Source organism: Phalacrocorax aristotelis, chromosome 21, assembly GCF_949628215.1.
Source record: "Phalacrocorax aristotelis chromosome 21, bGulAri2.1, whole genome shotgun sequence".
NCBI lineage: Eukaryota > Metazoa > Chordata > Aves > Suliformes > Phalacrocoracidae > Phalacrocorax > Phalacrocorax aristotelis.
In genome coordinates, this window is record NC_134296.1 from 753,502 (window position 1) to 781,250 (window position 27,749).

The 27,749-nt window shown below is 54.7% G+C and overlaps 2 protein-coding genes, 1 long non-coding RNA gene and 2 other non-coding genes across 12 annotated transcripts in view; 4 read left to right on the forward strand and 1 right to left on the reverse strand.

The window, feature by feature from the left end:
- LOC142067233 (voltage-dependent L-type calcium channel subunit alpha-1S-like) overlaps positions 1-1,855 on the forward strand; it is a 39,497-nt gene extending 37,642 nt beyond the window's left edge. Inside the window, exon 37 of the mRNA XM_075115688.1 lies at positions 512-1,855. Within this exon, the coding sequence (XP_074971789.1) occupies positions 512-643 (132 nt within the window). The 3' untranslated portion in view covers positions 644-1,855. The remainder of the gene's footprint in view (positions 1-511) is intronic.
- An 8,054-nt stretch (positions 1,856-9,909) lies between these two features.
- Positions 9,910-11,825, reverse strand: LOC142067238 (uncharacterized). The gene is made up of 2 exons (XR_012663936.1): positions 11,333-11,825; positions 9,910-10,797 (listed from the first exon to the last, which is right to left on the reverse strand). It is a non-coding gene; the product is annotated as an uncharacterized LOC142067238 (long non-coding RNA).
- A 194-nt stretch (positions 11,826-12,019) lies between these two features.
- LOC142067234 (SUN domain-containing protein 5-like) lies at positions 12,020-27,601 on the forward strand. 8 transcript variants are annotated; one of them, XM_075115693.1, is made up of 15 exons: positions 12,023-12,572; positions 13,050-13,157; positions 14,219-14,437; positions 17,287-17,487; positions 19,229-19,335; positions 19,578-19,662; positions 20,407-20,474; positions 21,058-21,119; positions 21,286-21,326; positions 21,583-21,676; positions 22,260-22,344; positions 22,917-23,029; positions 23,623-23,790; positions 24,151-24,240; positions 24,908-27,601. In XM_075115693.1, the coding sequence occupies exons 4-15, from the start codon at positions 17,435-17,437 to the stop codon at positions 25,037-25,039; spliced, it is 1,098 nt and encodes a 365-aa protein (XP_074971794.1). In that variant the 5' UTR covers positions 12,023-12,572; positions 13,050-13,157; positions 14,219-14,437; positions 17,287-17,434; the 3' UTR covers positions 25,040-27,601. The 8 variants fall into 8 exon arrangements, 7 of the variants coding, with proteins under 7 accessions (XP_074971797.1, XP_074971796.1, XP_074971794.1 ...); XM_075115691.1 differs by having other exon boundaries at positions 12,024-12,572; positions 14,242-14,437; XM_075115694.1 differs by having other exon boundaries at positions 12,024-12,572; positions 14,250-14,437.
- Positions 13,309-13,391, forward strand: LOC142067440 (small nucleolar RNA SNORD45). The gene has a single exon (XR_012664052.1). It is a non-coding gene; the product is annotated as a small nucleolar RNA SNORD45 (small nucleolar RNA).
- On the forward strand, positions 15,379-15,463 carry LOC142067413 (small nucleolar RNA SNORD45). Its single transcript, XR_012664026.1, has one exon. It is a non-coding gene; the product is annotated as a small nucleolar RNA SNORD45 (small nucleolar RNA).
- Positions 27,602-27,749: the final 148 nt, after the last annotated feature.

Sequence of the window (27,749 nt, forward strand, 5' to 3'; positions counted from 1 at the left end):
GCACGCAGTGGTGGTAGCAAGAGGGTAGCAAGGGCAGGGTCAGGCCCGTAGGAGCACGAGTCCCGAGAGATCCCTGGCTGCGCCCGGTGCCTTCAGCAGAGGCAGCTGCACGTGCGCCCACTCCACGCAAGCAGCGTCTTTGTGCCGTGGAGAAACAGGGCGGCCTGGTGGCGAGAGGCGTCGGGCAGCACCGTCGCTCCATGCTGCGGCCTGCTGGCAGGCTGGACAGTGTCCTCTCCTCCCACCATAGCACGCCCCTTCTCCCGCGGCGCTCTCACGCCTGCCAGGGGGAGAGCAGGCACAGCAGGCAGCGGGAGCTCGGCGGGGTTGCACACCAGGTGCCCCACGCGCAGGAGCGCCTCCCCGGCCTCCCTGTCAGCACAGAGCAAGCAGCAGCGGGAAGGGGCAGAGGGAAGGGAGACCGAGCCCCAGCCGGGCCGGCATGCAAAGACGGGGTGATTGCACTGCCGCTCTTAACACCCCCGTTTCCTTTTCCCACTCTTCTTCACAGAACGCGCCGCTTCCCAGAGCCTTTCCGTCTATCAAACTTCTTGTGAAGAGCAACTGGGGAAACCCAGCGTACACCTGCATTTATCGAGTGCAGGTTCATGGGAAGATGGCACAACCGGAAAGCCCCAGGTGAAACCAGAGAGAAAAAAAAAAGTCAAACATGAGAAAGAAGAAGAAGGGGAGGAAGAACAAATAAATCTAAAAGATGTGGCAATTGAGATGGCTGTAGAACTGTAGAAGATTTGTCTCCAAAGTGGGGTGCTCAAGACGTTCCACACTGTGGGAGGGGAATTCGGGAGCGTGTGGAAAATGTTACAACTTCTATGCAATTTTTTTTCTTAAAAACGAGGAAGATAGGAAGCATTCCCAAGACTGAATCTAGAGAGGGGAGGCCCAGCCTGTCAGCGCTCCTCCCGCCGCCCCTGGGGGCTCCGCAAGTGGCCCCAGCCCAGGGCAGGCCGAAGGGCCCGGCTTCAGTTCACAAGAGGGCGACTGGCCCCGCCCGCCGGCCCGCGCGGGCTCTGCAGGAGCTCCCCCAGGCGCCCGCCCACCCTCTTCCCGGCTTCTCAGCCAATGGCGCCCGCCAGGCGGGGACAGGCAGGGCCCCCCGCCAACCACCGCAGCGCCCCTTCTCTGGCCCCGCCCCGCTGCGGCCGCGTGCCAACGGACGAGCACGTTGCTACGGGCGCGCCCGGAGCGCCAGCCAGGGCCCCGGGTTCGAGTCCCGCCGCTGGGTTCGAGGCCCGGCGAGGTCAAGCAATGAGGCGCTTGCTGGCGTGAATGCCTCACGTACCAGCCAAAGGGCTGCCCGCGCAGGAGGGGAAAGGTTGTTTAATTGGAAATTGTAGTTATAATTTGGTTTTAAGTACCGGTGCTTGTAATAGTTGTTTTGGTCAGTTATTAAGAGAAGAAGAACTTTGCCAAGTATGTTTTCTTGTTGGGGGGGTCCGAGTCCCCTGCCTGGTTTGGAAAGGGCTTCGAGTCCCCAAAGTTGACCAAGCGGGTTAGAGTCCCACTGAATGGGGTTTGAGTCCCCAGTTTGGCTACTTGTCTTGACTGGTCTCTGAATTTTGGCGTGGTTATCAGAATATGGATTTATTTTTGCATGTTCGGATCAGATAGTTGTCTTGGAAGTCACATTTAACATGGGTGGGGAATCGTCTAAAGGCAACGTCTTAAAGAAGTCACCTCTAGGGCGTTGACTGAAGCATTGGAAGGGGGGTGGGGGTGGGTTCGATCCCCTCACAAGGAAGCAGTTAACTGAGCATTGTAATCATTGGTCGCCGATCTATACTTTGAAATATAATACTATAATACTACTATATTAAAATAATATGTATTATAATGCAATAATACCATAGTGCAGTCGATGATGTTTTGCAAAAGAGAAGGAAAATGGGATGAGATCCCATACGTGGGTTTGTTTTTCACGTTGCAGAGCAGCGGTTGGAAAAGGGGAAAAGATCTCGGATCGATTACTAAGGATGCAAATGTTTTGGCCTTAGAACAATGTTGGGACAAACCGCCCAAATGATGTTGTTCTGCATGTAGTACTGGTAAAAGGAGGTGTAAAATACAAGGAGCTGGTGGAAGAGGAAGATGATGTAGGATGATTAGTGGCTCCGGGACAGGGAAGTCTACAGGGAGGTAACGATCAGTGTGGAAACAGGGAAGTTGGACAAGTGGATATGGGGGTGTAAATGGTGGTGCTGAATCACAGAATCACTAAGGTTGGAAAAGACCTCTAGGATCATCAAGTCCAAGCCCCGACCCAACACCACCATGTCTCCTAAACCATGCCCTGAAGGGCCACATCTGCACATCTTTTAAATACCTCCAGGGATGGTGACTCCACCACCTCTCTGAGCAGCCTGTTCCAATGCCTGACCGCTCTTGCAGTAAAGAAGTAGTTCCTAATATCCGATCTAAACCTCCCCTGATGCAGCGTGAAGCCATCTCCCCTCGTTCTATCGCTAGTAATAGAAAGTGAAGGGGGGTCGGAATTTCAGTGCTGTAGCAGGAAGAACTAGGAGACGGGGGGCAGTGCTACAAGCACCCTTAAGGCAGGCCGTGGGTCGGACAGGAGGGTGGGTGCGGGTTGAAGTACCCTTCTCAGTAGCAGGCTGATGGGCTTGGAAGGAGATGGCTCTAATGTATGGGGAAGATGCGGCAAAGGTGGCGAAGGTATTGGAAACTGTTGTGGAGAATCATGACCCAGAGTGGAAGGAGATACAGATGGTCTTGAATATGTTGTTGAGAGATGAGGAGCAGAGGCTGTTGTGGCTGAGGCTGGGGAAGAAGCAGAGAGGGTTCACGCTCAGGATGCACAGGTAGGAAGGCTGGAGGATCATTCTTGCCACCACCGATCTGAATCGGCACCTGAGCAGTCAGGCACAAAGGTTATTGTGAACTGAATATCAGAGGTTGATATTGTGAGGGGCCTCTAGGCAAGAATGCACTCAAGGACGTAATCTCTGCGAGCATGACGGGGATGCAAACGACCTAGCAGCTGGCGCCAGTCAAAACCAAGACAGAAGGAACTATGGACATCTCCATCTAGATAAGAGTCACAACACCCGGTGAAACCGACACACCTTGCCACACACTGTGACAAGATTACTTGATGGGCCAACTCACGACCATATGTGGAAGAAGGACTCAGAGTTCATGGAAAGGACAGAAAAAACACCCCTTCAGCAAAGCACTAGGGACCACCCAATACCTCTTGAGGGGCTTCTGAGGGACTTAAAACGCACGGGTAATTAGGAAGCAAGTGTTAGAATTAGTTCCAGGAAAGCTAATGCATATGTATATAACCGAGCAATCTAAGCTTTGTCTATCACGCCTTGCGGTATGCACGCTAGGAGGAATTATCCCCTGTGCGTCTGGCACCATAATAAAGAATGCCCGCTTCTTCATACTACATTGGTGTTACGGAGTTTTATTCCCGATTTCGGTCACGCCATGGCAGCCGGGCAGACTGCAGGGCGGGTTGTGGGGCGAGCAATAAGCCTTGGGCCAGCTCTTCAGGGCTCCCAGGGCCAGGCCTTGGGAGCCCTGCTTTCCTGGAAGTGGCTAAGGGGAAGTAGTGTATTAATTCCTTGTTTTGCTTTGCCTGTGAGCACAGCTTTTGCCTTACCTGTTATGCTGTCTTTATCTCAACGCACAAGTTTTCTCACTCTTACTCTTCCAAGCCTCTTCCCCATCCCTCCAGGGCAGAGAGATCAAGCAACGTAGCAGCCTACTGGTGTTAAACTACAACATCCATACGAGGTAACTACAGCCTTTGATCCATGAAGTATCCCTAACCTCAAACACCGAGCTGGTGACCGGCTCAAGATTTGGTAACTATGGTACCCTAAAATCGATGCATGTGTAGCCAAACCCTCATTTAGAGCAGCCTGGGGTGGCCTCATTTCTTGCGATTACCCAGAAATGGCCCCTATAGCAAACCTACCCTCAAATCATAGGAAAATTCTGAATTGCATCAACAGAATCAACCTAAGGCTGGTCCTAACCCATTGTGACGGATGTGCTCGACCCCTTGACCAGACTGGTGGTGTGTGGAATAATCGCTGGAGGTGACTTAGACGCTGAGCTTATGTTTTTAGAAAAGGTACAGCGCTGAAGAAGCTTTCAGGGTGAAATGCAGCTGACGTGCGAGGAAGCCGTTCCATGAAAGTTCCCTGGTAACCTTAGATGTCAGCAATGCCAGGAGAACTTGGCGTACTGACTCTGAGAGGAGTTGTCCGGAGGGTGGAGCGGTGTGGGGGCATCGCGGCCGGGCTCTGTGATAAACGGGAACTCCAGGTACCATGGAGCTGGTACGCTGCACATTTGCGACCCTGGGCCAACGGTCCGTCATGCTTTTGACTAAATGCTGTCCTTTTGGTGAACTTTGCTCACTATAATATCATTCTAATACCAAAACACACCTCCATCCCAAAAGTTACCCGCCTCTAAGGTGCGGCCACCCCTCACTGGGCACGCGCTTTGAATTTTTCTAGCCTACATCTTTAAAAGCAAAGCGAGGAAATTTTACGCCAGCCATAATAAAGGGATGTATGACTAGAGTCACTCAAGCTCCACCTGAAAGATAAAGAATAGTATGAAATTTGTGAAGAGAAAGAGGGTGTCAGGGAAGATACCATCGCGTACCACTCTGACTTCTGGGACCAGTCGATGGGCTGAGCTTCTCTTACCCCGCGGTGGGATGCCTTTGGGTAAGATTGGAAACCTCTACAGAGTCACTTTAAATCTCTAACGTATTAGAGTTGCTTTGCTTCATAGTAGAGTTGCTTCATATTTGTTTAGCATACTTGTAGCCCAGCAGTGTACTCATATCCTCGGTATTTATGTGCGTCTTGTAACCAGCAATCTTATCACCGGTGACCCAAAGAACCTGTGTATCTGTCGCTTTAATAAATCGCACTATTCATTGATCTAGCCGTGATGGTTCTCACTGAACGTGAGCAGGCCGGGCATCTGCCAGATTAGTTACTGACAACAAATACTCTGATGAGTGGTTGCTTCTACAACCCTTAGAAAATAAACCGTCTGAGACTAAGACTGGACCTAGCCGCACCTAGACTCCTCTCGGAGGAGGATTTTAGAAAGCAAGGGGGTCCTGTCTGAACCTTGCCACTCCTCAGACTCCTACTATTAATGCAACAGTGGTGGTTTGGTGCAGGCTGCGGAGAAGGTAAAGGCCTGAGCCGTAGCCGGGCCCACGAACTCCTCTAGTTTCAATCTGTTCTCTAAAAACCCACGAAGCAGCAGACTGCCACCGTAGGGCATCAGTGCATATGAGCTTGGAACACCCATCACGTGATTGACACATCAAGAGCAGGTGCCTTGCCTAAGGATCATTTATCATTTATCAGGAAGAAAGCTGTGGGTACAAGGAGTCTCACGCATACCTTGTCCATCGCACGCGATTTGGCTACGAGCCAACCACTTTATCCCATAAATATGACAGCCTAAGTGAGCCACCTTTGAGCTCTCCTGGTTAGGCAGCGTGGATGTGTGGTGGTGATCTCCCCTTGAGCTGGGACACCTCTCAGGGTTGCCGCTCAAGGCAGAGAGACCTTTCACCAAGGGCAGAGATTTGGAAAGCAGCTGATATCACACAAAACCTTGTAGTATGATGACTTTGATTTTGTCCTGGTAACTTTGATTGTGTGTTGAATTGATGCTAATGAAACGTTACGTAAACTTTGCATGTACAATCCCTTAGACATAAAACGTTGTCCAAGTCTGAGACTAAGGTTGGACCTAGGCCACACCTAAGCTCCATCAGGAGTTTAGCCAGCAAGGGGTTCTGCTCTGAACCTCATGACTCAATGGGAGGGTCTTCCTTGCCCTTTTGCATCCATGGTCTCTCTGTGAATCATTTTAACTCCAGTGTAACTCATGTTTCCTTTATATGTTTCTTCCATGCAGTAATTAATAGAGTGAACTTGCCATCGAACTTTGTGAAGTCGCACTTTCACAATATCTTCTTAAAACCAATTTTGCTAATACCTTTGACGGTGATTCTTTAAGTCATCTAAAAAACTCCATTCACAACGCCCATAGGTAACTCTCTTTTAATTATAAACTCAGTCTTGTATGTTACTGTAAATGTGGCTCTTGGGTTTTTTACAGCCTTTACTCATACGCAAATCCCAGCTCAAGTCCTATGGCAACCATAAGCACAATCTCCATGCTATTGCTAAATTTCTTTCCTGCAGCAACTCTGTCCCTGACTTCTGACCTTTGGACTATTGAGCTGGGGTTTGCCGGATTGTCTGTGGCATGCACGTGCCCCGGCCTTGCAGGGCTGGTGAAATAGGTACTGGCATCCTCTAGGAACTCTCTTTGCCTTTTGGCCCACATCCTTATTGACAGAGGTGGGGAACAATGGGTAAGGAACTGTATCTGGCAAAGTTTACCACAGTCCTAGAGCTGAAAGGAGAACTGAGGAGTCCTGGCTCCCAGCACCTGCTCCAACTCCCTAAATTCCCCTCCCCTCCCATAGCTCTCCCTTTGTTTCCTTCCCCTTCCCACAGCTCCCTAGACCGAGCTCATCAGAATTGTCATTGATCCATCTCTTTCGTGCCCAGCTTTCTTCACGCAGGGCTCTCAAAGACTAACCAAGTTTGGTTTTATAACCATTTCAATCATTCTCTAACTCCTGAAGTGACATCATGTATTGCCTTTCCAGGTATGGCTGGAGAGTCAATTGCAAGGGCAAAGACCCGACTTCCTGTGTCAAGGGTTGCTAAATCACTCCAGAAGCAGCAGCAGTTTCCTCCGGATCACCAATGGTGAAGAGTGAGGGTGTGTGGAGTGGAGGCTAGGGAAAAAAGGTGGCTGTGGGGAATTAAAAGCAGCATATTATTAAGGTAGAAAGGGTGCTGGCTATTGTTAACTCTACGAGGACTTTGCGGTACTGCAATGCAAGTAGAGAACTTAAAGGCTGACGACTTAGGAGAGACAAAGCTTAGCAGAAGGCCATTACAGGTGGAATTTCAGCCATTTAGTTGCATAATCCGCTCTCAAGATTTTGTTTTCCTGACTAAGAGGGCTTACCAACGATGAGGGTTTCTCTCTTTTTTGTCTCTTTCTCTCTTCTCCTTCGTCTCCCCCTTGCTCCCATCCTCGTTTCCTCCCTCCCTTACCTTCTTTCCTTCTTTTGTTCTTTCTTATCTGAGTGTAGAAATTAGGAAAATTAATGAATTAGTTATAAGACCTGCATAACTGCAGTTGCCTTATAACGAGGGCTGAGTCACTGACTGAGGTGGGCAGTACAGCCGGCTGACAGAGAGAGACAGCTATGCTGAAATGTGACCTTGCTCCTTAAATTTATGTGAGCATCTGCTCCCGGCTGCTGTGAGAGAGGGCACCGAAATGTATGGACTTCTGTCCTGAATACGGCTTTTCTTACCATCCTTTGAGGCACCAGACCAAACGCAGTCTACGGAAGATGCAGACAGCATCTCTGTGAGGAAGTAATGGATTGGAAAGCCAGTTAGGAGAGGGAAATGCTTTGCCATTTAGGTCACAAGTCCTTTTTCTAAGCGAAGGCTGAATCCAGGAACAGTACACGAATGGAAGGTGGCAATACCGAAACCGTGTTTGCTTCTGTGCTGGTTCTGGCTGAGAAGGGGTTAATTCTCTTCACTGCGGTGCCTGTGGTGGTCGGGGACCTTTCCAGCTTCCCGCGCTCTGCCGCGTCGGCGGGAGGCTGGGCGGGGCGGGGCCACGCCCGGGGCAGCTGACCCCGACTGGCCAATGGCATGTTCATTCCATACCATGTGACACCATGACCAGTATATTAAGGGGGGGGGGGGGCAGCTGCGGCTCGGGGAGGCGCGGCGTCGGGTCGGCGGGCAGCGAGCGGCGAGCGGCTGCGTCGCCTGTGGTTTGTTTCGGTGGTTCGTCCCCCCACCCCCCCGGGTTTCGCGCCTCTCGTTGTTTTCCTTTCCATTGCTTTGTTGTTGTTGTTGGTTTTATTTCAATTATTAAACTGTTCTTATCTCAACCCACGAGCGTTACCCTTCTGATTCTCTCCCCCATCCCACCGGTGGGGGAGTGAGCGAGCGACTGCGTGGGGCTGAGTTGCCGGCTAAACCACGACAGCAAGTGTAGAAAGATCTGGTTAAAATATTGTAAAGAATGATCAGCGAACATTCTTGCAATTCTTCTGTTTGGATTTACAAGGGGCCTGCTCAGACTCAAAGGATGATCATATCTCGTGAGGATGTTGGCAAACAGAAGGCTTAATGAAATGTATCAAGCACGCATGGGGCTGCTGTGGCGCCCTGTGCTCTCACGGAAGAGGATTTTTGTGCGCTTCTCAACACAGTTACAAAGACGTGGAGAAAACCATTTTCCTTCCAAATGTTTTTATTCCATACACGATAGAACACTACTTCTGCACTCCCCGGCCATTCTCTTACTTCATCCCTTCTCACTGACAAACTTGGTGTTTTCTAAACATTTCTGAATTCCAAAGAGGTTGGTTGTGCTCTTTCCCCACTCACTCCCTTTCGCTCAAATCTTTGGCTTTTGGTGGGAGAAGAGGCAAACACCTTCCCTGTAAAATTGATGTGATCGAAAAAGGGAACATAAGTCAGACTTTTTTTTTCCTTTTTTTTTTTTTTTTTTGTCTGCGAAGGCATTCAGCATGCAACAAGGAATTGGATTTTAGGTGTTTCTGTATTGTTTATGACGATACAGATTTGTCCCACTGTTCTAACACTGGGGTTTGGGTGGATATCAAATAAACAAATCTCAGGGAAATTTAAAAAAGCAATTCTGTCTCCTCAGGACCACCTTGTCACAGCACACGGTGACCTACAGGGCCACCGCTTGCTAAAACAAATATGCTAACGCTGTGGTTGTGTGGCCTTGAGAAACCTGCATCTTTTTAAAAAATTGAAAGCCACTAGATACTGGCTTCTAGACCTTTCAGAAACATTCTCCTAGATTACAACACGGATAGGTGTTCTTTCTCGCCGAAGGTGCCTGGATTACTACTTGCAGATCACCGATATTTTGCACACGCCCATGAGTCAGTACGGACAGAAAGTAGTTTGTGTTCTCACATGGCTCAGCATAACAGGGCTTCTTCTCTGTGGCTTAACCGTCTTAATCACCTGGGTCCAGCAGACAGAAATTTTCATTCGGGGCGTTTATCTCTGCGCCTCAAAGAAACCTGTAGCATTGATGACGCAGATACTTGTCTTCTTGCACCTTAGGGAAGGCTGCTTCTTTACGGATGAATGTAAAGTACAGCTCCTGAGAAATACAGGTACGTGATTTTATTATAGTGAGAGGAAAGAAACGTGATCATTCCGTTCTATACATGTTTCCGTTTTAACTGACCCCATGTGAAAGAACCTGTAGGAAGCTGCCTTATCTTCCTCTATAAAGACGCTGTTCTGAACTTGGGTATTACCCCAAAAGCCCAAATACAATCAGGGGCAAGAAACGAGAACCTCACAACACAAGGTTTTTTTGCGGTAAAATTAGCTGAGCAAAATGCTATTTCTGACGGGCACTGCTGCGTTCTGGTAAAAAGCTGTTTATAAGCAGCGAGGTGCAGTTGCTTTTCTTCACTTTGCTCGCCGCATCATTTAAATTTTATCTCAGGTAAGTTGTGCAGTGTCTGTCGTACGTTACAGCTGTACTGCGGTTCTCGCTGTGCTACAGCCCCCGGCAGCTGAACAGCCCTTCCAGCGCAGCAACGCCAAGGCCTGCGCTGCGGTTGCCTGCGCCCGCGTCGGTCTTAAGGATTTAGATACTACCCAGCAGTAACAGAATGTCGGCCCCAAGCGCGTGGCCTCTTTCACGGCCACGCTTCCTAAGCAAGTGACGGTTCAGTGAGGATGATTCAAGTGAAACTGTGTAGCCTTTCCTTAAGAATGACTTAAAGCATCCTGTTTATTTCAAATCCAGTACATTTAAACCCATCAGCGTATACACACTTAACCAGATTTGCGGCAAGAACAGCTGAGAAGGAGGGATTTTTGTGAGATTTTGTTTTTTAACTTGGACAGGCCCTTCTTTCAGTGCTGGCAGGGTGCGCTTTCCCGGACTTCTTGGGGAAGTCGCTCAGCGCTGGTGAGGCTGCGCCTGGAGCGCAGCGTCCAGTGCTGTGATCCCCGTGTCCAGGACACGGACATACTGGAGACGGTCCAAGGGTGGGCCACGGCGATGATGAAGGGTCTGGAGCGTGAGGCTGAGAGAGCGGGGACTGTTCAGCCTGTTGAAGGCTCAGGGGGATCTCATCAACGTGCATGAACAGGAACTCCTGGTATGGAAGCAGAGGGAGCCACGCACTCTGCAGTGGTGCCCACCGACAGGCCAAGAGGCAATGGGCACAAATGAAAACACACGAAATCCCACCCGAACACAAGAAAACATACTTTCTGGTTTGTTTTGGGTTTTTTATTCTTTACTCTGAGGGTGGGTCAAACACTGGCACAGGCTGCCCAGAGAGGTTGTGGAGTCTCCATCCTTGGAGACAGTCAAAACCCAACTGGACATGGGCCTGGGACGTGGGCTCTGGGTGGCCCTGCTTGAGCAGGGGGCATGCACTGGGTGACCTCCAGAAGTCCCTTCCCAACTGAACCCTCTGTGAAATTATGTACAGCTACACACCAAAACGCCCCTGCTTCACTACAGACCCCGTCACCCACCCTCCGAATATAGTGCTGGACGGTACAAATCCTGTCACCAGGTGTGACGTCTACATGGCTCAGAGAGTGCTTCATGGCTGTAAACCGCCGTCTTATTTACCTGCGGGAAGATTAATACTGTGACATGCTGGACAAGTATTTGCTGTATTGAAAAAGACACCAAAGCTCCCCAACATGCCCCCAACCCCTTCCCCAGACCCAAAATCCAGGCCCAGAAAAGAGCATTGTTTTCCATTGCTCGGTGCCAGCCAGCGTTACGCATATTTGTTCATTCAGAGTCTCAGAAAGGCATTCCCGCCCGGCACGGATGGCATCTGCCAGAGCCCAGCGTTGGTAACTAACGTTACCCCGAAAGGCGGGTTCGTCCGCCTGGCGTGCAGAACACCAAACTCCACACAGGGCGGAGTCGTTTTATTTGATGAATTTTTGTGCAAAGATGGGTGCTAGGTGGTAACCCACAAAGCTGCACCCCACCCCGAGGAACTGCAAGGCATTTGTACAGTTAAATGTGTCAGTCACAGCTAATATTCACACGCCTCAACTAATAATTGGTTCATTGCTTTCTCGCCTCGATGTAAAGGTACAGCTCGCTTTTAATTCACCGCGCGTGCTCAGGGAGTAAGGGGCTTGCTTACTAGAGACAGGGGGCGGTTGCCGGCGTATGGGCCTGATTTTTACTGCTATATCGAGGGTAGCTCCCGTACAGGGCACTTTGCTTTAGTTCTTGTCAGCATCCCAATCAGTTGTTCTCCTTGACTATACACTTTATCGCCCCGTTCTCAGCGGCTTCTGCGCCGGGACGTTTGCTTCCATCAGTGTCTCAGCTCTCCTCAAGGCTAGAGTCGTAGAACAAGGGCTTCCCTGTCTCTCAGTTCCCGACTCCGGCCGCCAAAGTCTGTGTGCCGGGCTCACGGAGTTCACTCTTAGGGCTTACGGAAAATTCCCCAAATTCCGTCTTCTTCAGGATACCGCTAACGGCGCAGTCGAAGCAAGAGCGTTACTTAGGAAGGAAAGGGCTCATTTCCGAGGGCAGCGCCGTCGCCCCCCTTCCCTGGGCTGAGCCCCTCCCCAGAGCCGCGGCGCCCGCTGCGGCGCGCCCGCTTCCGGGCGGGGTCCTTCCGCGCAGCGGGCCGCCGAGTCCCGCCCGCCGGGTCCCGCCCGAGCGCGCCGGCGCGGGTCAGGCGAACGCCACCGGCAGCCCTAGCGGGGCCCTGCCGGGCGCTCCGCCCTTCCGGCGCGGGCGGCGGCCGAGGTCGGTGCTGCGCGCGGCGCGGCGCGGCGCGGCGGGGAGGGGCCCGGCCCGGCCCGGCCCGGCCCGGCCCGGCCGGAGCCCTGGGGCGGCGCGGGGGCTCCGGCGCGGGGGCTCCGGCTCGGCCGCTCCGCGCCCTGCGCTGCGCTGCGCTGCGGTGGGCCCGGGTCGGGCAGTGCGGCCGAGCCCGCCTGGGTCGGGCCGGGCGCCGGGGGACCCCTGGTCAGCGGCGAGCTGGGGTTCGCCTCGGGCTCATCGGGGGTTTTCCTTCGCTCCGTCGGGAGGGCTCGGGCAGGCCGGGAAGGAGGGCGGGAACGTGCCCGCGGTCCGGGCAGGCGGAGGAAGATCCGTCTCCGAGCAGGCACGTGCTGCTGCGGCGTTGCCCGAAATGCTCCCGGGCTGGAAACCCTCCGAGCTGGCCCTGACCCACCCGGCTGGCATCTGCTCGAGGGCAGGAAGGCTCTGCAGAGGGACCTGGACAGGCTGGATCGACGGGCCGAGGCCAACTGGACGAGGTTTAACAAGGGCAAGTGCCCGGTCCTGCCCTTGGGTCACACCAACCCCAGGCAAGGCTCCAGGCTTGGGGCAGAGCGGCTGGAACGTGCCCGGCGGAGAAGGCGCTTGAGGTGCTGGAGCGTGTCCAGAGAAGGGCAACGGAGCTGGGGAAGGGTCTGGAGAGCAAGCGTGCTGGGGAGTGGCTGAGGGAGCTGGGGGGGCTTAGCCTGGAGAAGAGGAGGCTGAGGAAGAGAGACCTTATCGCTCTGTGCAGCTGCCCAAAAGGGGGCTGTAGTGAGGGGGGGGTAGCCCTCTTTCCCAGGTTACAAGCAATAGGACGAGAGGAAATGGCCTCAAGTTGTGCCAGGGGAGGTTTCGATTGGATAATAGGAGAAACGTCTTTACCGCAAGAGCGGTCAGGCATTGGAAGAGGCTGCCCAGAGAGGTGGGGGAGTCGCCATCGCTGGGGTATTTAAAAGACCTGTAGATGCGGTGCTTGGGGACGTGGTTTAAGTGGTGGCCTTGGCAGTGCTCGGTTAACGGTTGGACTTGATGATCTTAAAGCTCCTTTTGAACCTGAACTTATGTTTTATTGGTGCTTTTTAAAGGTCATGCCATGAAAGGGCGCACTAAGAAAACCTGATGCCCTGAGCACGTTACTTCTGGAGAAACGCTTGGCCTCTGCAGCTTTGTGTGGGACACTGAAAGGCAGTTGTGTGAGTATGAGCTAACTTCAGCACAGCTGTGCTTTTTTTAGGTGTGACAACCCTTATTCCCATGGTGAGTGTTAGGGTGTGGGTGCGAGCTCCCCAGCTGCTCCTCTCTTGCCCTGCCATCCCCCGTGACGTACAAAGGTTAGTTCCCCATGGTCCGTGGTGGGTCTTGGCATGTATTATCTGAGTATAAACCTGAAGACGGTCAGTTTAGCTCTAGAATTACTCTGAGACCCGGGAACAAAGTACTTGTTGCTTCTCTGTCTGCAAGGAGGCTGCAGCTGTATTTCCACGTGTCTCCCTTGAAGGCCACTGTCCTGAATGTGGGCGCAGCACTGCCCTGTTGTTCTTTGGGTTGATGAACACGGCAACTAGCAGCATCAGGCGGAGGCAGAGGTTACCAGACGTAGCCCCCAGTAATTGCATTGCAGTTCCAGGAGGCAGAAAGCGTCAATAACTGCTTATGTCTGGAGGGGGGAAAAGCTGGCAGTCGTGTTTAGTGCCCGCAAGGCAGCTGGAGGCACTATTGCTTACGATTGTTGTTGCCGTGCGGAAAAGACGTGGCTTAAAGTGCTGCATCGAGAAAGTAATGCTTACGGGTAGCAGAGGTAAACAATAGAGGAAGGGGAGATAGATATACGCGCGTATGAGAATTGCCTTCCTAGTGCAGCTGCTGGTGGTGGCAGCTTTGGCCCTTGCCGGTAAGTTTCGTTAAATGTTAGAGTTGTTACTTTTGAGACTCGTGGGGATTTGAGCGTTTGTCTGGGCGCTAAGGTAATAGCCGCTGATTTAGAGTGAATTGGTGCCTTACTACTTGCATATGTTTACCTTGGCATTGAGCTTGGTACTTTTAGAGCAGAAAATAGAGGGGAGGAGGGAAGTGTAGTAGCGTAGGCGTGCGCGTGCGTACGTACAGGCGTGTGTACTGCAGGTCTTGTCCGTGCGTGGTTCGCACATCCCGAGTGGTTGATGGGTTGGGAAGCATGTGATGCCCTGCAGGCTTTGTAAGGGTTAACTAAGGCATTTTCCTTGCTCTGGTTTGATGCTGCGCTTATCTGATGAAGGACTAAAATAATGCCCCGCTTAGGGACGCAGTCTGTTGGAGTCTTTGAGGGCAGGCAGTGTTTCCTGGGGCAGACAGCAGTGGATCTCGTGGGATGGCTGCACCGAATGGAGATGGACGAAGTTCTGGCATTCCTCAAACCCTGACAGCGCGAATGTGGTGGAATAAGTGCCGGCGCAGGTCCTGATCCTCGTCTTCTGTCGACCCTCAGCACGTCCAGGTAAAGGTAACAGGGTAGTTGTTGAGACAGCGCCTTTGAGTCAGTGATTGTGATGATTGCGGGCTTAGGAACCAGGTGCTGTTGGATACCAACGGCAAAAACTATTTTGGTGTGTTACCGAGGAAAAAAAACATAATGCAACGGGCAAAGGTTTACGGTTCCTCTTCTCAAGAAGTTGTCGAATTTGGGAACGTCGTGCTTTTTCAGTTGCTTGACTGGTGATGTTGTCTGTATTCTTCACGAATTTTGCACAGTCTTCTCTAAATATGTCCTAGCTGCAGGCTTTACTGGAATTTGTAGGTAGTCACGTTTGGAGTTTACGAATGCTTCTTGGTGTATGTTGAGGTGAAAGATGCGTACGGCCAGAGGATGAGTAAAGGTTTGGATTTTATAGGTACTGGTACGGACAGAAATAATATTAGTGAGTATTAAAGTAATTGTGTAATGACGACATGACCTGTACGTTCACGTAATACCTATAGTTTTTGTGTGTAGTGTGTTTACACTTCAGTACTACACAAAAGAAAGGTTGTAGTCGGGTCTTATGTTCCTCACGTCTGCTTTTTTTTTTTTTGCCTCCGTATCACTCACAAATTATACCAGTCTGAGCACTGTATTTATTTGGTGGGTACTTTCCCGCTGAGAAGCAGCACTTAGTCTCAATCTTATTGTTCACCACAGCTATCTCCAGGGTAGCTGAAATTTCTCAGCATCTGTTCTGCCTGTTATATTTCTTCTCGAGTAAACTGTGGTGAAAAACAGTACCCGAAAGGCTCCAGTGCTTCCAGACAAGTGCTTGGTTGCTCGCGTAATGTGTTTCTAGTCCCATCTCAAGTAATGCCTTAACGGTGTTATCTTATTTATTTGTAGCATCCCATTTTGGGAAGAAAGTGTGTTGGATTTCAAACCCTTGGGCAGGACAGGAGGAGGTGGCCTTCTCGGGTCAGTGATGAGTGTTGGCATGTATTATCTGATGTAAAGGTGATGTCTGTCACCACTTTAGCTCTAGAATTACTCTGAGACCTGGGAAACTCCAGTTTCCTTAGACTGTGACCGTGGCACTTTTTCAACCTGGAATCAAATGCCTGTCACGTTCTAAGGCAGCGTAAGGAGAAGGGGGCGCAATTTGAGCTTCCTTCCGTTTACGCGCTAGGGAGGTATAGTTGTTAGTTTAATACTTGGATGTTACTAGGAGGTGCTCTCACGTTAACTGATCGCAGCTCTGGGTACTCAAAGCTGAACAGTGTTGGCAAATGCTGATGTAGAGGTTTGGTGGTAAATGTAACCCGCCTGTCTTAATGAGCATGCATATTCTTAATTCACAAACACAGTTTAGTCCCACCTACGCATCCAGAATGTTTGAAGGGTCATGTCACATCTTCCTTTGATCACAGTCAACAGTCACGTGTTCAGACTTGTTTTTTGAGGGGGGAAAAAAAAGGTAGATAATATATTTGTGTGTTGGGCTTGTAGGTTCCATTTTGCATTTTTGTAAGACTTGAATTTTAGCTGGCGACTGTAAGATTCCAGCTGACTGTAGGGACGGAAAGTTAAAGTTGTTAGCGTTTTTCAGGGTTGGCCCGAGAATATTCCTTCATTTCAGCTGTTTCTTCTATTATGCTCTTTATAATAAATTCTCAACTACTGTTTTTACAGGTGACATGAGCTAGGAGAAAAAACATAAAGCCAGCTGGGGCCCAAGACCAGCACTGTTGTGTTCATAAGACATTGTGTCCCAGGAGCGAACTGGCTCACGTCAGTGCTACCTCAGAAATCTTTGTATTCGCTACTCAGACCTCGATTTTTCCTCACTGTGCAGTTTGCGTCTATTCGTAGAATGTCCTGAGCTGGAAGAGACCCACAAGGACCGTCAAGTCCAGCTCCCATCCCTGCACAGGACAAGCCCAAATTCACACCGTGCCTCTGAGGGCGTTGTTCAAGTGCTGCTTGAATATCGCCAGGCTTGGTGCCGTGGCGGCCTCCCTGGGGAGCCTGTTCCGGGGCTCCACCACCCTCTGGGGGAAGAACCAGTTCTTCTCCTTAACTATACACTTTATTGCCCAGTTCTCTGCGGCTTCTGAGGTGGGATGTTTGCTTTGATCAGTCTCTTAGCTCTCCTCAAGGAAATAGTGGTAAAACAAGTGCTTCTCTATCTCTCAGTTCCCGACTCTGGCCATCAAATTCTGTTTTGCCAAGCTCATGTAGTTCGTTCTTGTGGCTCAGCGGAGAATTCCAAAACGACCATTTTCTTCAGGATATCACTACATTGATGTTACGGAGTTTTGTTCCTGATTTCGGTGACACTGCGGCAGCCGGGCAGATGGCAGGCCCGGGTTGCGGGTCGAGCAACAAGCCTTGGGCCAGCTCTTCGGGGCTCCCAGGCTTCGGAGCTCCTCCCTCACTGTCCCGGTAGTGGGGCCGCAGGAGCGGAGGGAACAATTTGGCCTAGCACCTTCCCGGCACCCAGGCTGTTGCCAAGTTTCTGTCGAACGGGTGTCGAGAGCCTGTGTGACTGGCCTGTCGGAAACCCCGTTCCTCAGCCCGTGCGCGTCCCCGTTCTAGATCTCGCTGCTCTCTGTTGGGGGTCCTTCTGTGTCACATTGGTTACTGTCGACGGGGAAGTTTTGAGCGTTTCGCCCCTCGTTATTCTGTTCTGCCCTTGCCAATTTGAGCTCCCTGACCCGTGTTCCCTTCTGACGGACCACTGCCTCTGGGCTTCCCAGAAAGGCTGTCTGGTTCCGCAGCCCTTGGGGTGCTGCCATCGTGGGCTCCACCATCTAATGCTAAGGCTAGGCTCTTCGCTCCCACAGGCGCTGCCTTTTGCAACCCTTTGTTTCTCCGTCCTGCAGTTGCTGTCATGGACATGGCATCCTGGGGTATAGCGCCTTCTCCATCAAGGACGTCCCAGTCAGCCACGTTCTCTGTTGACTCGGAAAGCCCATCTGGAGCATTCCAGGGACAGGAACCGCTCCCACAGGAGCCCCCTTCCAGAGCTGGATGAGGGAAGCCCGTCCCTACCCAGAGGATCACGCCCAATGCCGCCCTGACCCGTGAGTGCGAGAGCTGCCCAGCCTGCCGCAAGCCCCTCAGGCACCCTTTGCTGCCAGGGCCCTCCTGTGATCAACGGCACTGGCAGCTCTGCTGCCTGGACGGCCCGCTGCGCTGGCGGGTCCATGGGCCCAGGCAAGCCTGGGGCTGCCCAGGGGGAAGTGGGCGCCTTGTGCTCCCCTGCTAAAGCGGCTGGCATGGCTGTGTAGCTGGAGCCCCGCACTGCCCCAGCACGGCTTGGCCCTGCACCGGCGTGGGGCTCCCAGCGGGCAGTGAGGTGGGACTTGGCGGGGCCGTGCTCCATACAGCCTGTGACCCCGTGCTGCCAGGCTGGGAGCCTGGTACGGGCCGTGCTGCCCAGAGCCCTCAGCGCAGCCTGTGCCCCTCTGCTCCTGGGCCCTCCAGGCCACTGCAAGACAAGGAAGGAGCATGCTCACGCTGCCATTTCAACTGAGGGAAGCGGAGGCAGAACCAGCAGGGGCAAGAAAACAAACAGTCCTTGCTAACCAGATGTACCGCTGGGCGCCTGACAGCACATTCCGGTCTACTGGCCCTTTTTCTTCTTGGCCCACAAAAGGGTTCCGAGAGGAGAACCACTGCTGGAAGCGGCTGTCTCGTGGGGCAAGAGCAAAGCCCCCTTTCCAGCACCCTTTCTGGTTTCCCGGGGGTGCCCAGGAGAGATGGAACCCTGCCCGGCAGGCCAGGCCAGGCAGCCGCCTGGCACGGGAGCGTGGCAGGGTTCAGCGCGCCCACAGGCACGGGCTCCCAGCGCCTGGGACGGCAGCAGCCGCTCTGCCCCTCCCGGCTCAGCCCTGGGGAGCCCCAGTGTGACGTCAGAGCCACCACTGTGAGCTCAGAGCTGGCCACCCGCACAGCCCTGTGGCGCGTGGGGCAGGAGCCCACAGATGCGTGTGGCTGTTGCCCGGGCAGGTGCGCTCCTGCTGAGAGGCGGCAGGCACGTGGCTGCTACTGGAGCTGGTTTTGCCTGGGCAGGCCACGCTTGCTGGGGCTGAGGGGGAAGAGCTGAGCGGGGAGCCTGCCTTGGCCCAGAGATGGCGAGGAGAAAGGCCCCCCAGGGAAGACACCAAGGGGCCTCCAAAGGCTCCGTTGGGATTAATGCCAGACAAGAGCTGGCAGGGGAGGCAGCGGGGCCGAGCTGCTGCCAGGCCAGCGGGTACGAAGTGGGCTGCTCCTGCCTGGGGCGTCAGGTTCGGGCAGAGTAGCAGGGCCGTGGCCCAATGTAGTCAGTGGCGTCAGAAGCCAGTGTGCAGCAGGGGCCTTTGGGGAGGGGGTAGCCTTGTGCTGCAGGGGTCAGAGCCCACCCTGATTTGCAGGGAGATTTTGCTGCACATCAGGCCAGCCCCTGGGACCTGACACTGCCCCCCCCTTGGGATGCTGAGGCGGGGTCCTGCCTGGCTGTGGTGGGGCAGCTGTGCGGGGAGGAGAGGGGTCGGGAGAACGCCAGTGACCAGGGAGGAGGGGTGTGGCCCATGGTGGGGGACGGCCCACGGTGGGGGACAGCAGCCTGTGCCCTCTCCCCAGACGGCCACCGAGAGCTGTCTGCGAAGGGGCAGTTGGTGCCAGGGAGCAGGGAGTGACGGGCTCAGAATAGGGCTGTCCTGCCGGGTGGGCTGGGGCAGCCCGTCCTCTGACAAGGGCCTCTGCTCAGGCTGCTCCTGCCCGCCTCGGCTCCCGTGGCGTGGCGATGGTGGGCAACCAGCATTTGTCTTTTTCCTCCCACAGGAACCCGTGCGTGGAGGTGGAGCTGGTGACGGTCCCTTCCACCTCGGCTCCCTGCTCTGCCACGCAAGGGCCTGCCAAGTGGCGCAACAAGGCCACAGGAATTGCAAGTAAGCTCAGCACTGCTGCTTGCTGTGAAGTCCCCTGGGGTGAACTTGGAGAGCTGCGCTGTGCCAGAGCTCTGGCCAAATGTCACGAGAGGCAGGAGAAGTGCAGGCTGCCCCAGGGAGGGAGGGAGTGCGTAGGACTGGGTGCCCGCCTTCCTGCAGGGAGCTCAAACACGTGTGGCTGGGCATCCTAGAGAAGAGACCTCAAGAGACAGGCCTAACTTTTCTCTGGCTTTTTTGCCCAGGGGCGGTCCTCAGCCTGGCTTGGCATCCAGCAGGTGCCCTTGTCTCCCTGTGGAGACATCTGCTGAGCACACGCATCTTTGCCAGGTACGTACTACCTGTTTCTGCTGTGGTGGGGGACGGGGGGAGAAGGGGGATGTCCCTTCCCCCAAGCAAGGGGGAGAGCAGAGGGTGTTCCCCACCCAGCAGCCCGGGGCTCCCGCTCGTGCGCCAAAGTTTGTGCGGTGCCCGTTCTCGGGGAGAGCCAAGAGCAAAGCCCCTTGGCAGCCCCACTCCCAGGCGTTTGCCGGAGCCCCAGAACCCTCCCGGAGATGTAGTAGGACAAACCGCCGTGTAGCCAGAAGCTCAGGAGCACAGCCAAGCCTCCGCAGGGCAAGGGTCTTCCCCAGCTCTGGCAAGAGACCACACAGGTCTGGAAGGAAAGCCAGACGAGGCCCCTGCGCTTCCCAGCTGTGTGGAGAAACACCCCTAAGAGCAATCTGTGTGACTGCAAGTGAGAACAGGCCTGCTCTCTCAGCCAAAGAGAGAGACCAAGGTCCACACCAGAAGAACTACTGAAAAGCAGTCCTCATTTGCTCAACCTCTCTACTTCCCTGCATGATTTTCATTCCCTTTCGGAAGGTGCTCCTGGAGCCCTTCGTTTGGGGAAGATCTGCCGGCAGCGTTGAATGGTGTGGACAGAAATCGTGTTCGTGCTGGGCGCCAATCTGTCAGCTCTCTGTCAGTAGCAGGCGTGCAAAGCAATGGCTTTAGGGCCTGAGGAGGGAAATCCACGGGTGAGGGGGTTTGCCCAAGACTTGCAGTACTGACACCCAAAGGACTCTCTTCTAGGCAAAAGATGGGCCCGCAGAGCAAGAGGTTCCTGAAAGTCTTCTTCCTGTGGCTCCCAGTGGCTCTGGGTGAGTTTTCATGAGCAAACACAGCCTGGCTGTGCTGGATGCCAGCTTTCCTTTTGGGCCAGTATGTGTGAAACGCCCGTGGTGCGGGTGCGTCCTGAGGAGGTCCTTGACTGGCACTGGCGTTTGGACTACCGGTAAGACTGGTAGCCTCCCAGCCGTGCTGCTGCTCTGGCCACTGGGCCAAATGGCTTGCTTAGTCTGCAAGTCTGCGAGAGAAGGGCGTAGCTCTTTCCAAGCCTGAGCTGGGGATTCCCAGACGGGAGGGGCCGTGCAGGGGGACCCATGGAGAGGTACCTCTCCTAGCCCATGCAGCCCAGCCTCGGTGCTCACCGAAGCAGTGAGGGGAAATGGGGAGTAGCTCTGGGGCACCGAGCACACCTGAAGGCCACGGCTACGCAGTCCCCTCAAGCCTGGGCTGATGGCTCCCGGTCAGAGGCGCGTCCTCTCTCTGCACCCCACGTTCCCCACCTCCTCAGCTCACCTGCTGCCCAGCCCCAGGGCACCAGGCAGGCGACAACGCAGCTGCAGGGGGATGGCTAGCAACTCCGCTAAAATAACCGTCTCTCGGTGATGTGAATTGCAGCTGGTGCTTACTGCGCGACCTTGCTGCCGGTGTGGACAACGCAGGCAAAGGGACTGATAGAGGTCAGTGACTCGTTGCTGGCAGTGGCTGGAGGAATCACAGGCTGTGCTGCTGCCACGCAGGCTGACCCAAAGAAGCGGCAGCTTGTGCCTTCCTAGGGAAGCCTCTCCTGGGAAGCCGCGGCAACTCTGGTAGCAGATGCTCTAACGGAGCATTTTTCCCTCCCAGGAGCTGACACGTGTGTCGTCGGCAAACCTGAAGATGCTGTGGTAAGAGAGGTTTCCTGAGCTGGAACTGGTTCTGTGCAGAAGCGTCAGCCGACCTCGTGCTACCTGCACTCACTTTCCTAACAGCCAGGGCTCCCGTACTTCCCTCCTGCCTTTGCCTTTTGCTCAGCCTGGTGCGGAAGGGAAGCACTGGCAAAGCAGGGAAAGCACACGTGTCTCTCTCTCCTCTTGCTGAGCTCAGACGCTCCCCAGAGGCAATGGGCCGCTCTCTGACCAGATCGGCTTTCCTGTCGTGCAGGAACTTGCCCGTTTTGGCGGCGGAGGAAACCCAAAAGACACGCTTTCTGCTGGAGGAGGTGGCTCGGCTGAGGGCACAGATCCGCAGTTTGAAGGTGATCCTGCATTTTGGGGAGGGAGGCTTGGCTGGGCAGAATCCCTGAGAACATTTTCTTCAGGGTTCTTGGTGGGGTCAGACTGCTGACTGCAGCAACCCAGCCTTTGCCCCAGCAGCTTGCTGGGTGAGCTTCTGCACTGCACAGGCCCCTCTCCAGCCCCAGCAAAATGAGGCCGCTTCAGGCAGCAGAGGACTCCTGAGAGCCTTTCCTAGGTGCGCTGGTGCCTCTGGCTCCTCTGAGCAGGCTCCTGAGGCGGTGGTGGGACCCAGGCACACGTACAGTGCCAGCCATGGCTTACAGGGCCTGAGCCTCTCCCCCTCCTGACTTGGAGAGCACAGAGGGTGTGGACGGTGGTGTGGGGACCCACATCAGCACACCTTGGGGTCATGGCCATGGCCATGGCCACAGATAATCTTCCTAGTCCTCACGGCTCACGCCAGCAGCAGAGAGTCTTGCAGCTCTGTGGACAAGGCTTGCCTTGCCTTCCTGACACTGACCCTTTGCCTCTGCGGGCACTAGGAGCCACGCTGCACTGCCTGCTGATGTGGTCCTTTTCTGTGTTGATTTCTGGCGTTCCCAGGAAGCTCAGGAAGTGAACCAGGCAGCGTCCAAGAAGGCTTTGGGTGCCTACGTCGAGATGTCTGACTGGGCCCTGGAAAGCTCTGGTATGGACACAAGCAGCCCAGTCCTTGCCCTGCGCTTGCCCCTAGCACTCCCCAAAGGAGCCCGTGCTCCAGGCGCCGCTCTCCAGAATGGGGCAGCTTAAATCCTTCACGGGGTCCAAGAGCAAGGCTGTGGCAGAGTGGGTCGCTCAGACTCCCTCCCAGTCAAGCCCTTGGTCTCCGCACAGGTGCCCCTGGCGCTGCCCCCGCACGTCTTCCTGTGCTGATGGAGGGGCTCTGCTCCTCTGCGCTGCATTTGCAAAGGGAATGGCTGGGCCGTCCTTTGCTGCTCATGCTCCAAGCCCTCAGCTTTGGTCTGCTGTCATGCTCGTGGGCGCCTGCAGGCTCCCAGAGCCCTCAGACCTTCTCCTCGTGGTGCTGTGAGAGAAGCACTCACCAGAGATGGGGCTGCCGTCATTGCTCTGTGCAGCTGGGCACCCCCCCGCCCCCAGCGTGGTGATGAGGACAGGACTGACAGATGTGGAGCTGGACAGCGGCGTCACAAATACTGCCTGAGCACCAGCTCCCTTCTAGTCTGCGGCCTCTAGCAGTCATCTGCTCTCCCTTCCTTACAGGTGCCACCATTGACAGGCAGAGAACTTCCGAGACCTACGACTGCCAAGAGAATTGGGGCTGCAGGGTTTTATGGTTCTTCCGCGCTGCCAAGCCTCCTGAGACTATTTTGCAGGTATCGTAGCAGAAATCTTCAGGGAAGGTGTCCTTCCTTCCTGAGAAGTTGGGGACTGACCTCAGGGGCTCTCCCCTCAGGCCAGTGGTACTGGTCAAGCCCACCGTGCTGCTCAGGTTCCGGACACCAAAGCTCTCACACAGGGCTGGGCTTGCTAGAGATCCGTGGTTCCCCTGGCGAGGTGAACAGAGGTGAACTGCTGCATCTTGCCCACAGTCCTCTGCCACAGCTGGGTGAAAGCCTTCCTCCCTGGCGACCCTGGTTCCACACTCACCCCTAACGGTGCCTTTTTGCGGGCGGGAGGCGGGAGGTGGCGGGTGCCCTGCAGAGCCGCTGGGCAGGGACGTGTTTCTGCGCGGGCCTGACTACGATGCTTTCGTAACCACTCTTCTCCTCTGCTCCCTAATACTGAGACCCCCTTTGTCAGGCAGGGCAGGGGGCCTCCTACTTCTGTCCAGTTCCTCACAGGCGCCTCATTTTCAAGCTGAAATAGGCCCCACAGACATGCTGGCGCCTATGCTTCGAGCTACATGGGCAGTGGTGTTGGCCCCAGTGCTCTCTCACACTTCATTGCTGTCGCGTTCTGGTTGCAGGCGGATGTTTCCCCAGGAAACTGCTGGCCTTTCCAAGGGCATCAGGGCCAGGTGGTCATCAGGTTGCCAGCACGAGTCCATCTGACTGCCGTCACTGTGCAGCACATCTCCAAAGACGTGTCTCCATCTGGGACCGTCATCAGTGCCCCCAGAGACGTCGCTGTCTTTGTAAGTCTCTGCTGGGCGCTTCTGGCGGGCATCTGACCCTGGGGCAAAGCCAGGACAGGGCCCTGCTTGCTTTTGTGCATCTTCTGGGGTTTGTGTCCCGATCTCTCGCGAGCACTGCAGTGCCCTCGCGGGACGCTTCAGGGGCTCGAGAGGTTTCATCCCTCTTAAGGTTTGTTCTGGCCAAGCACCTCTGGGTTCTTGACCAAATCTCAAAGCGGAGACTGAGCTCCACCATACCCGGTGCTAGGCTGCTGCTTGAGCCCCAGGAGAGGGTGGGTGGATAACAGGGCTGAGCCAGCGCGTACCTTGCCTCTCTGTCGGGATGAGTCTGAGCGGCTCTCCTTGTGCTTTGCCCCTGAGGGAGTGGATGCGGACGGAGAAGAGGAAACTCTCCTTGGGACGTTCACGTACAACGTGGCAAAAGAGGCTATTCAGACCTTCCCTCTGAAGGTACGCTCCACGCACGGGGACGAGATGCCAGGGAGCACAGCAGGTTTGCCTGCAAGTCCATGGAGGAAGGGCACGCATGCTTTCTTTTCTCCCTGGGCAGAGGGGCCCGGGCCGCCGTCATGAGAGAGAGACCTGCGGGCTTGGGAGGGCTGAGTAGCACGCGGTGGTGGTAGCAAGAGGGTAGCAAGGGCAGGGTCAGGCCCGTAGGAGCACGAGTCCCGAGAGATCCCTGGCTGCGCCCGGTGCCTTCAGCAGAGGCAGCTGCACGTGCGCCCACTCCACGCAAGCAGCGTCTTTGTGCCGTGGAGAAACAGGGCGGCCTGGTGGCGAGAGGCAGCGGGCAGCACCGTCGCTCCATGCTGCGGCCTGCTGGCAGGCTGGACAGTGTCCTCTCCTCCCACCATAGCTCGCCCCTTCTCCCACGGCGCTCTCACGCCTGCCAGGGGGAGAGCAGGCACAGCAGGCAGCGGGAGCTCGGCGGGGTTGCACACCAGGTGCCCCACGCGCAGGAGCGCCTCCCCGGCCTCCCTGTCAGCACAGAGCAAGCAGCAGCGGGAAGGGGCAGAGGGAAGGGAGACCGAGCCCCAGCCGGGCCGGCATGCAAAGACGGGGTGATTGCACTGCCGCTCTTAACACCCCCGTTTCCTTTTCCCACTCTTCTTCACAGAACGCGCCGCTTCGCAGAGCCTTTCCGTCTATCAAACTTCTTGTGAAGAGCAACTGGGGAAACCCAGCGTACACCTGCATTTATCGAGTGCAGGTTCATGGGAAGATGGCGCAACCGGAAAGCCCCAGGTGAAACCAGAGAGAAAAAAAAAGTCAAACATGAGAAAGAAGAAGAAGGGGAGGAAGAACAAATAAATCTAAAAGATGTGGCAATTGAGATGGCTGTAGGACTGTAGAAGATTTGTCTCCAAAGTGGGGTGCTCAAGACGTTCCACACTGCGGGAGGGGAATTCGGGAGCGTGTGGAAAATGTTACAACTTCTATGCCATTTTTTTCTTAAAAACGAGGAAGATAGGAAGCATTCCCAAGACTGAATCTAGAGAGGGGAGGCCCAGCCTGTCAGCGCTCCTCCCGCCGCCCCTGGGGGCTCCGCAAGTGGCCCCAGCCCAGGGCAGGCCGGAGGGCCCGGCTTCAGTTCACAAGAGGGCGACTGGCCCCGCCCGCCGGCCCGCGCGGGCTCTGCAGGAGCTCCCCCAGGCGCCCGCCCACCCTCTTCCCGGCTTCTCAGCCAATGGCGCCCGCCAGGCGGGGACAGGCAGGGCCCCCCGCCAACCACCGCAGCGCCCCTTCTCTGGCCCCGCCCCGCTGCGGCCGCGTGCCGACGGACGAGCACGTTGCTACGGGCGCGCCCGGAGCGCCAGCCAGGGCCCCGGGTTCGAGTCCCGCCGCTGGGTTCGAGGCCCGGCGAGAGGTCAAGGAATGAGGCACTTGCTGGCGTGAATGCCTCACGTACCAGCCAAAGGGCTGCCCGCGCAGGAGGGGAAAGGTTGTTTAATTGGAAATTGTAGTTATAATTTGGTTTTAAGTACCGGTGCTTGTAATAGTTGTTTTGGTCAGTTATTAAGAGAAGAAGAACTTTGCCAAGGATGTTTTCTTGTTGGGGGGGTCCGAGTCCCCTGCCTGGTTTGGAAAGGGCTTCGAGTCCCCGAAGTTGACCAAGCGGGTTAGAGTCCCACTGAATGGGGTTTGAGTCCCCAGTTTGGCTACTTGTCTTGACTGGTCTCTGAATTTTGGCGTGGTTATCAGAATATGGATTTATTTTTGCATGTTCGGATCAGATAGTTGTTTTGGAAGTCACATTTAATATGGGTGGGGAATCGTCTAAAGGCAACGTCTTAAAGAAGTCACCTCTAGGGCGTTGACTGAAGCATTGGAAGGGGGGTGGGGGTGGGTTCGATCCCCTCACAAGGAAGCAGTTAACTGAATATTGTAATCATTGGTCGCCGATCTGTACTTTGAAATATAATACTATAATACTACTATATTAAAATAATATGTATTATAACGTCACCGTTTGTAATGAGAAAATGACGGTTTGGTGATTAAAAGATCGGATTCACTCTAAAAGTGAGGGTTTGGGTCCTAAAAATGAGGCTTTGAGCTTTAAAGAACGGATTTAGGCCCTGAACGTGAGGGTTTGCAACATATAAATGAGGGTTAGACAGTAAAAAAGACAGGTTTGAACCCTAACAGTGAGGGTTTGGGACCTCTAAAGGAGGCTTTGTGCCTTAACAGAGGAGTTTGGACCCTGAAAGTGAAGGTTTGGAACATGAAAATGAGGCTTTGAGAGTTAAAAGAGGATTTTGGATGCTGAAAGTGAGGGTGTCGTGGTTTAGCCGGGAACTCAGCCCCACGCAGTCGCTCGCTCACTCTGCCACCGGTAGATGGGGGAGAGAATCAGAAGGGTGACGCTCGTGGGTTGGGATAAGAACAGTTTAGTAATTTAAAATTAAAAAATCAGCAACAACAAAAATGCAATGGAAAGGAAAACGACGAGAGGCGCGAAACCCGGGGGGGGGAGGGGTGTCACATGGTATGGAATGAACATGCCATTGGCCAGTCGGGGTCAGCTGCCCCGGGCGTGGCCCCGCCCCGCCCAGCCTCCCGCCGACGCGGCAGAGCGCGGGAAGCTGGAAAGGTCCCCGACCACCACAGGCACCGCAGTGAAGAGAATTAACCCCTTCTCAGCCAGAACCATCCCAGGCCTCCAGGTCCTTTTCAGCAAAGTTGCTTCTGCGGCACAGTCACCCCCAGCCTGTCCTGTGCCATGGGTCTTCAGGCTCAGCTGGCGCCCGTGTCTCCGTGGTGGGCCTGGCTCCTCCTCGCCTCTTTCCAGGGGCTGCGCTTCCCATGTACCCGCAGCTTTGCAGGAGCAAAAGGAGCCTTCCTCCTGTGCCAGAAGTCACCAATTTCCATCCCCTCCCTCCGGGGCTGGGGGGCTTGTCGTGGGTCCAGTGCTCCTCTGGGAGTGGTCTCCAGCTGCACCTGCTGTCCTGTGCCACAGGGGAAGGGGTCTCCCCTCCACAGGGTCTCTGCAGAGACCCTCCTGTCACTGTCCCATTTGTCCTCCTTGGTGGTGCGTGTAGGGGCATGTGGAAGGAGAGAGTGCCTGTTCCTTTAAGGGCATCTGCCCAGATGCAGAAGCAGGTAATAGGAAAAGTAAGAAGTCATCAGGAAGAAGGTGCGGAGCCACTGCCCTGAGCACAAGTGGTAAGGGAGGCAGTAAGGAGGCCACACCTCAGCAGTGGCACTGACTGATGGGCTGTCAAGGGGCTGCAGGCAAAGCCAGACTTGGCAACGGGTCAGGTTTAGTCAGGATGCAAACTGGAGGGTCTGGGATGTAGGAGGGGGTGGGTGGGACTGTGCAAACTGGTGGAGGAGTGGCGGGGGAAGGGAGCCCTTGGCCTGGCCTGGCAAAGGCCTTGGGTCCTTTGCAAGCACAAGCTCCAGGAGATACCGACAGTCACCTCGTGGCCATTGTGTTAACCACTCCTGGCGATCCC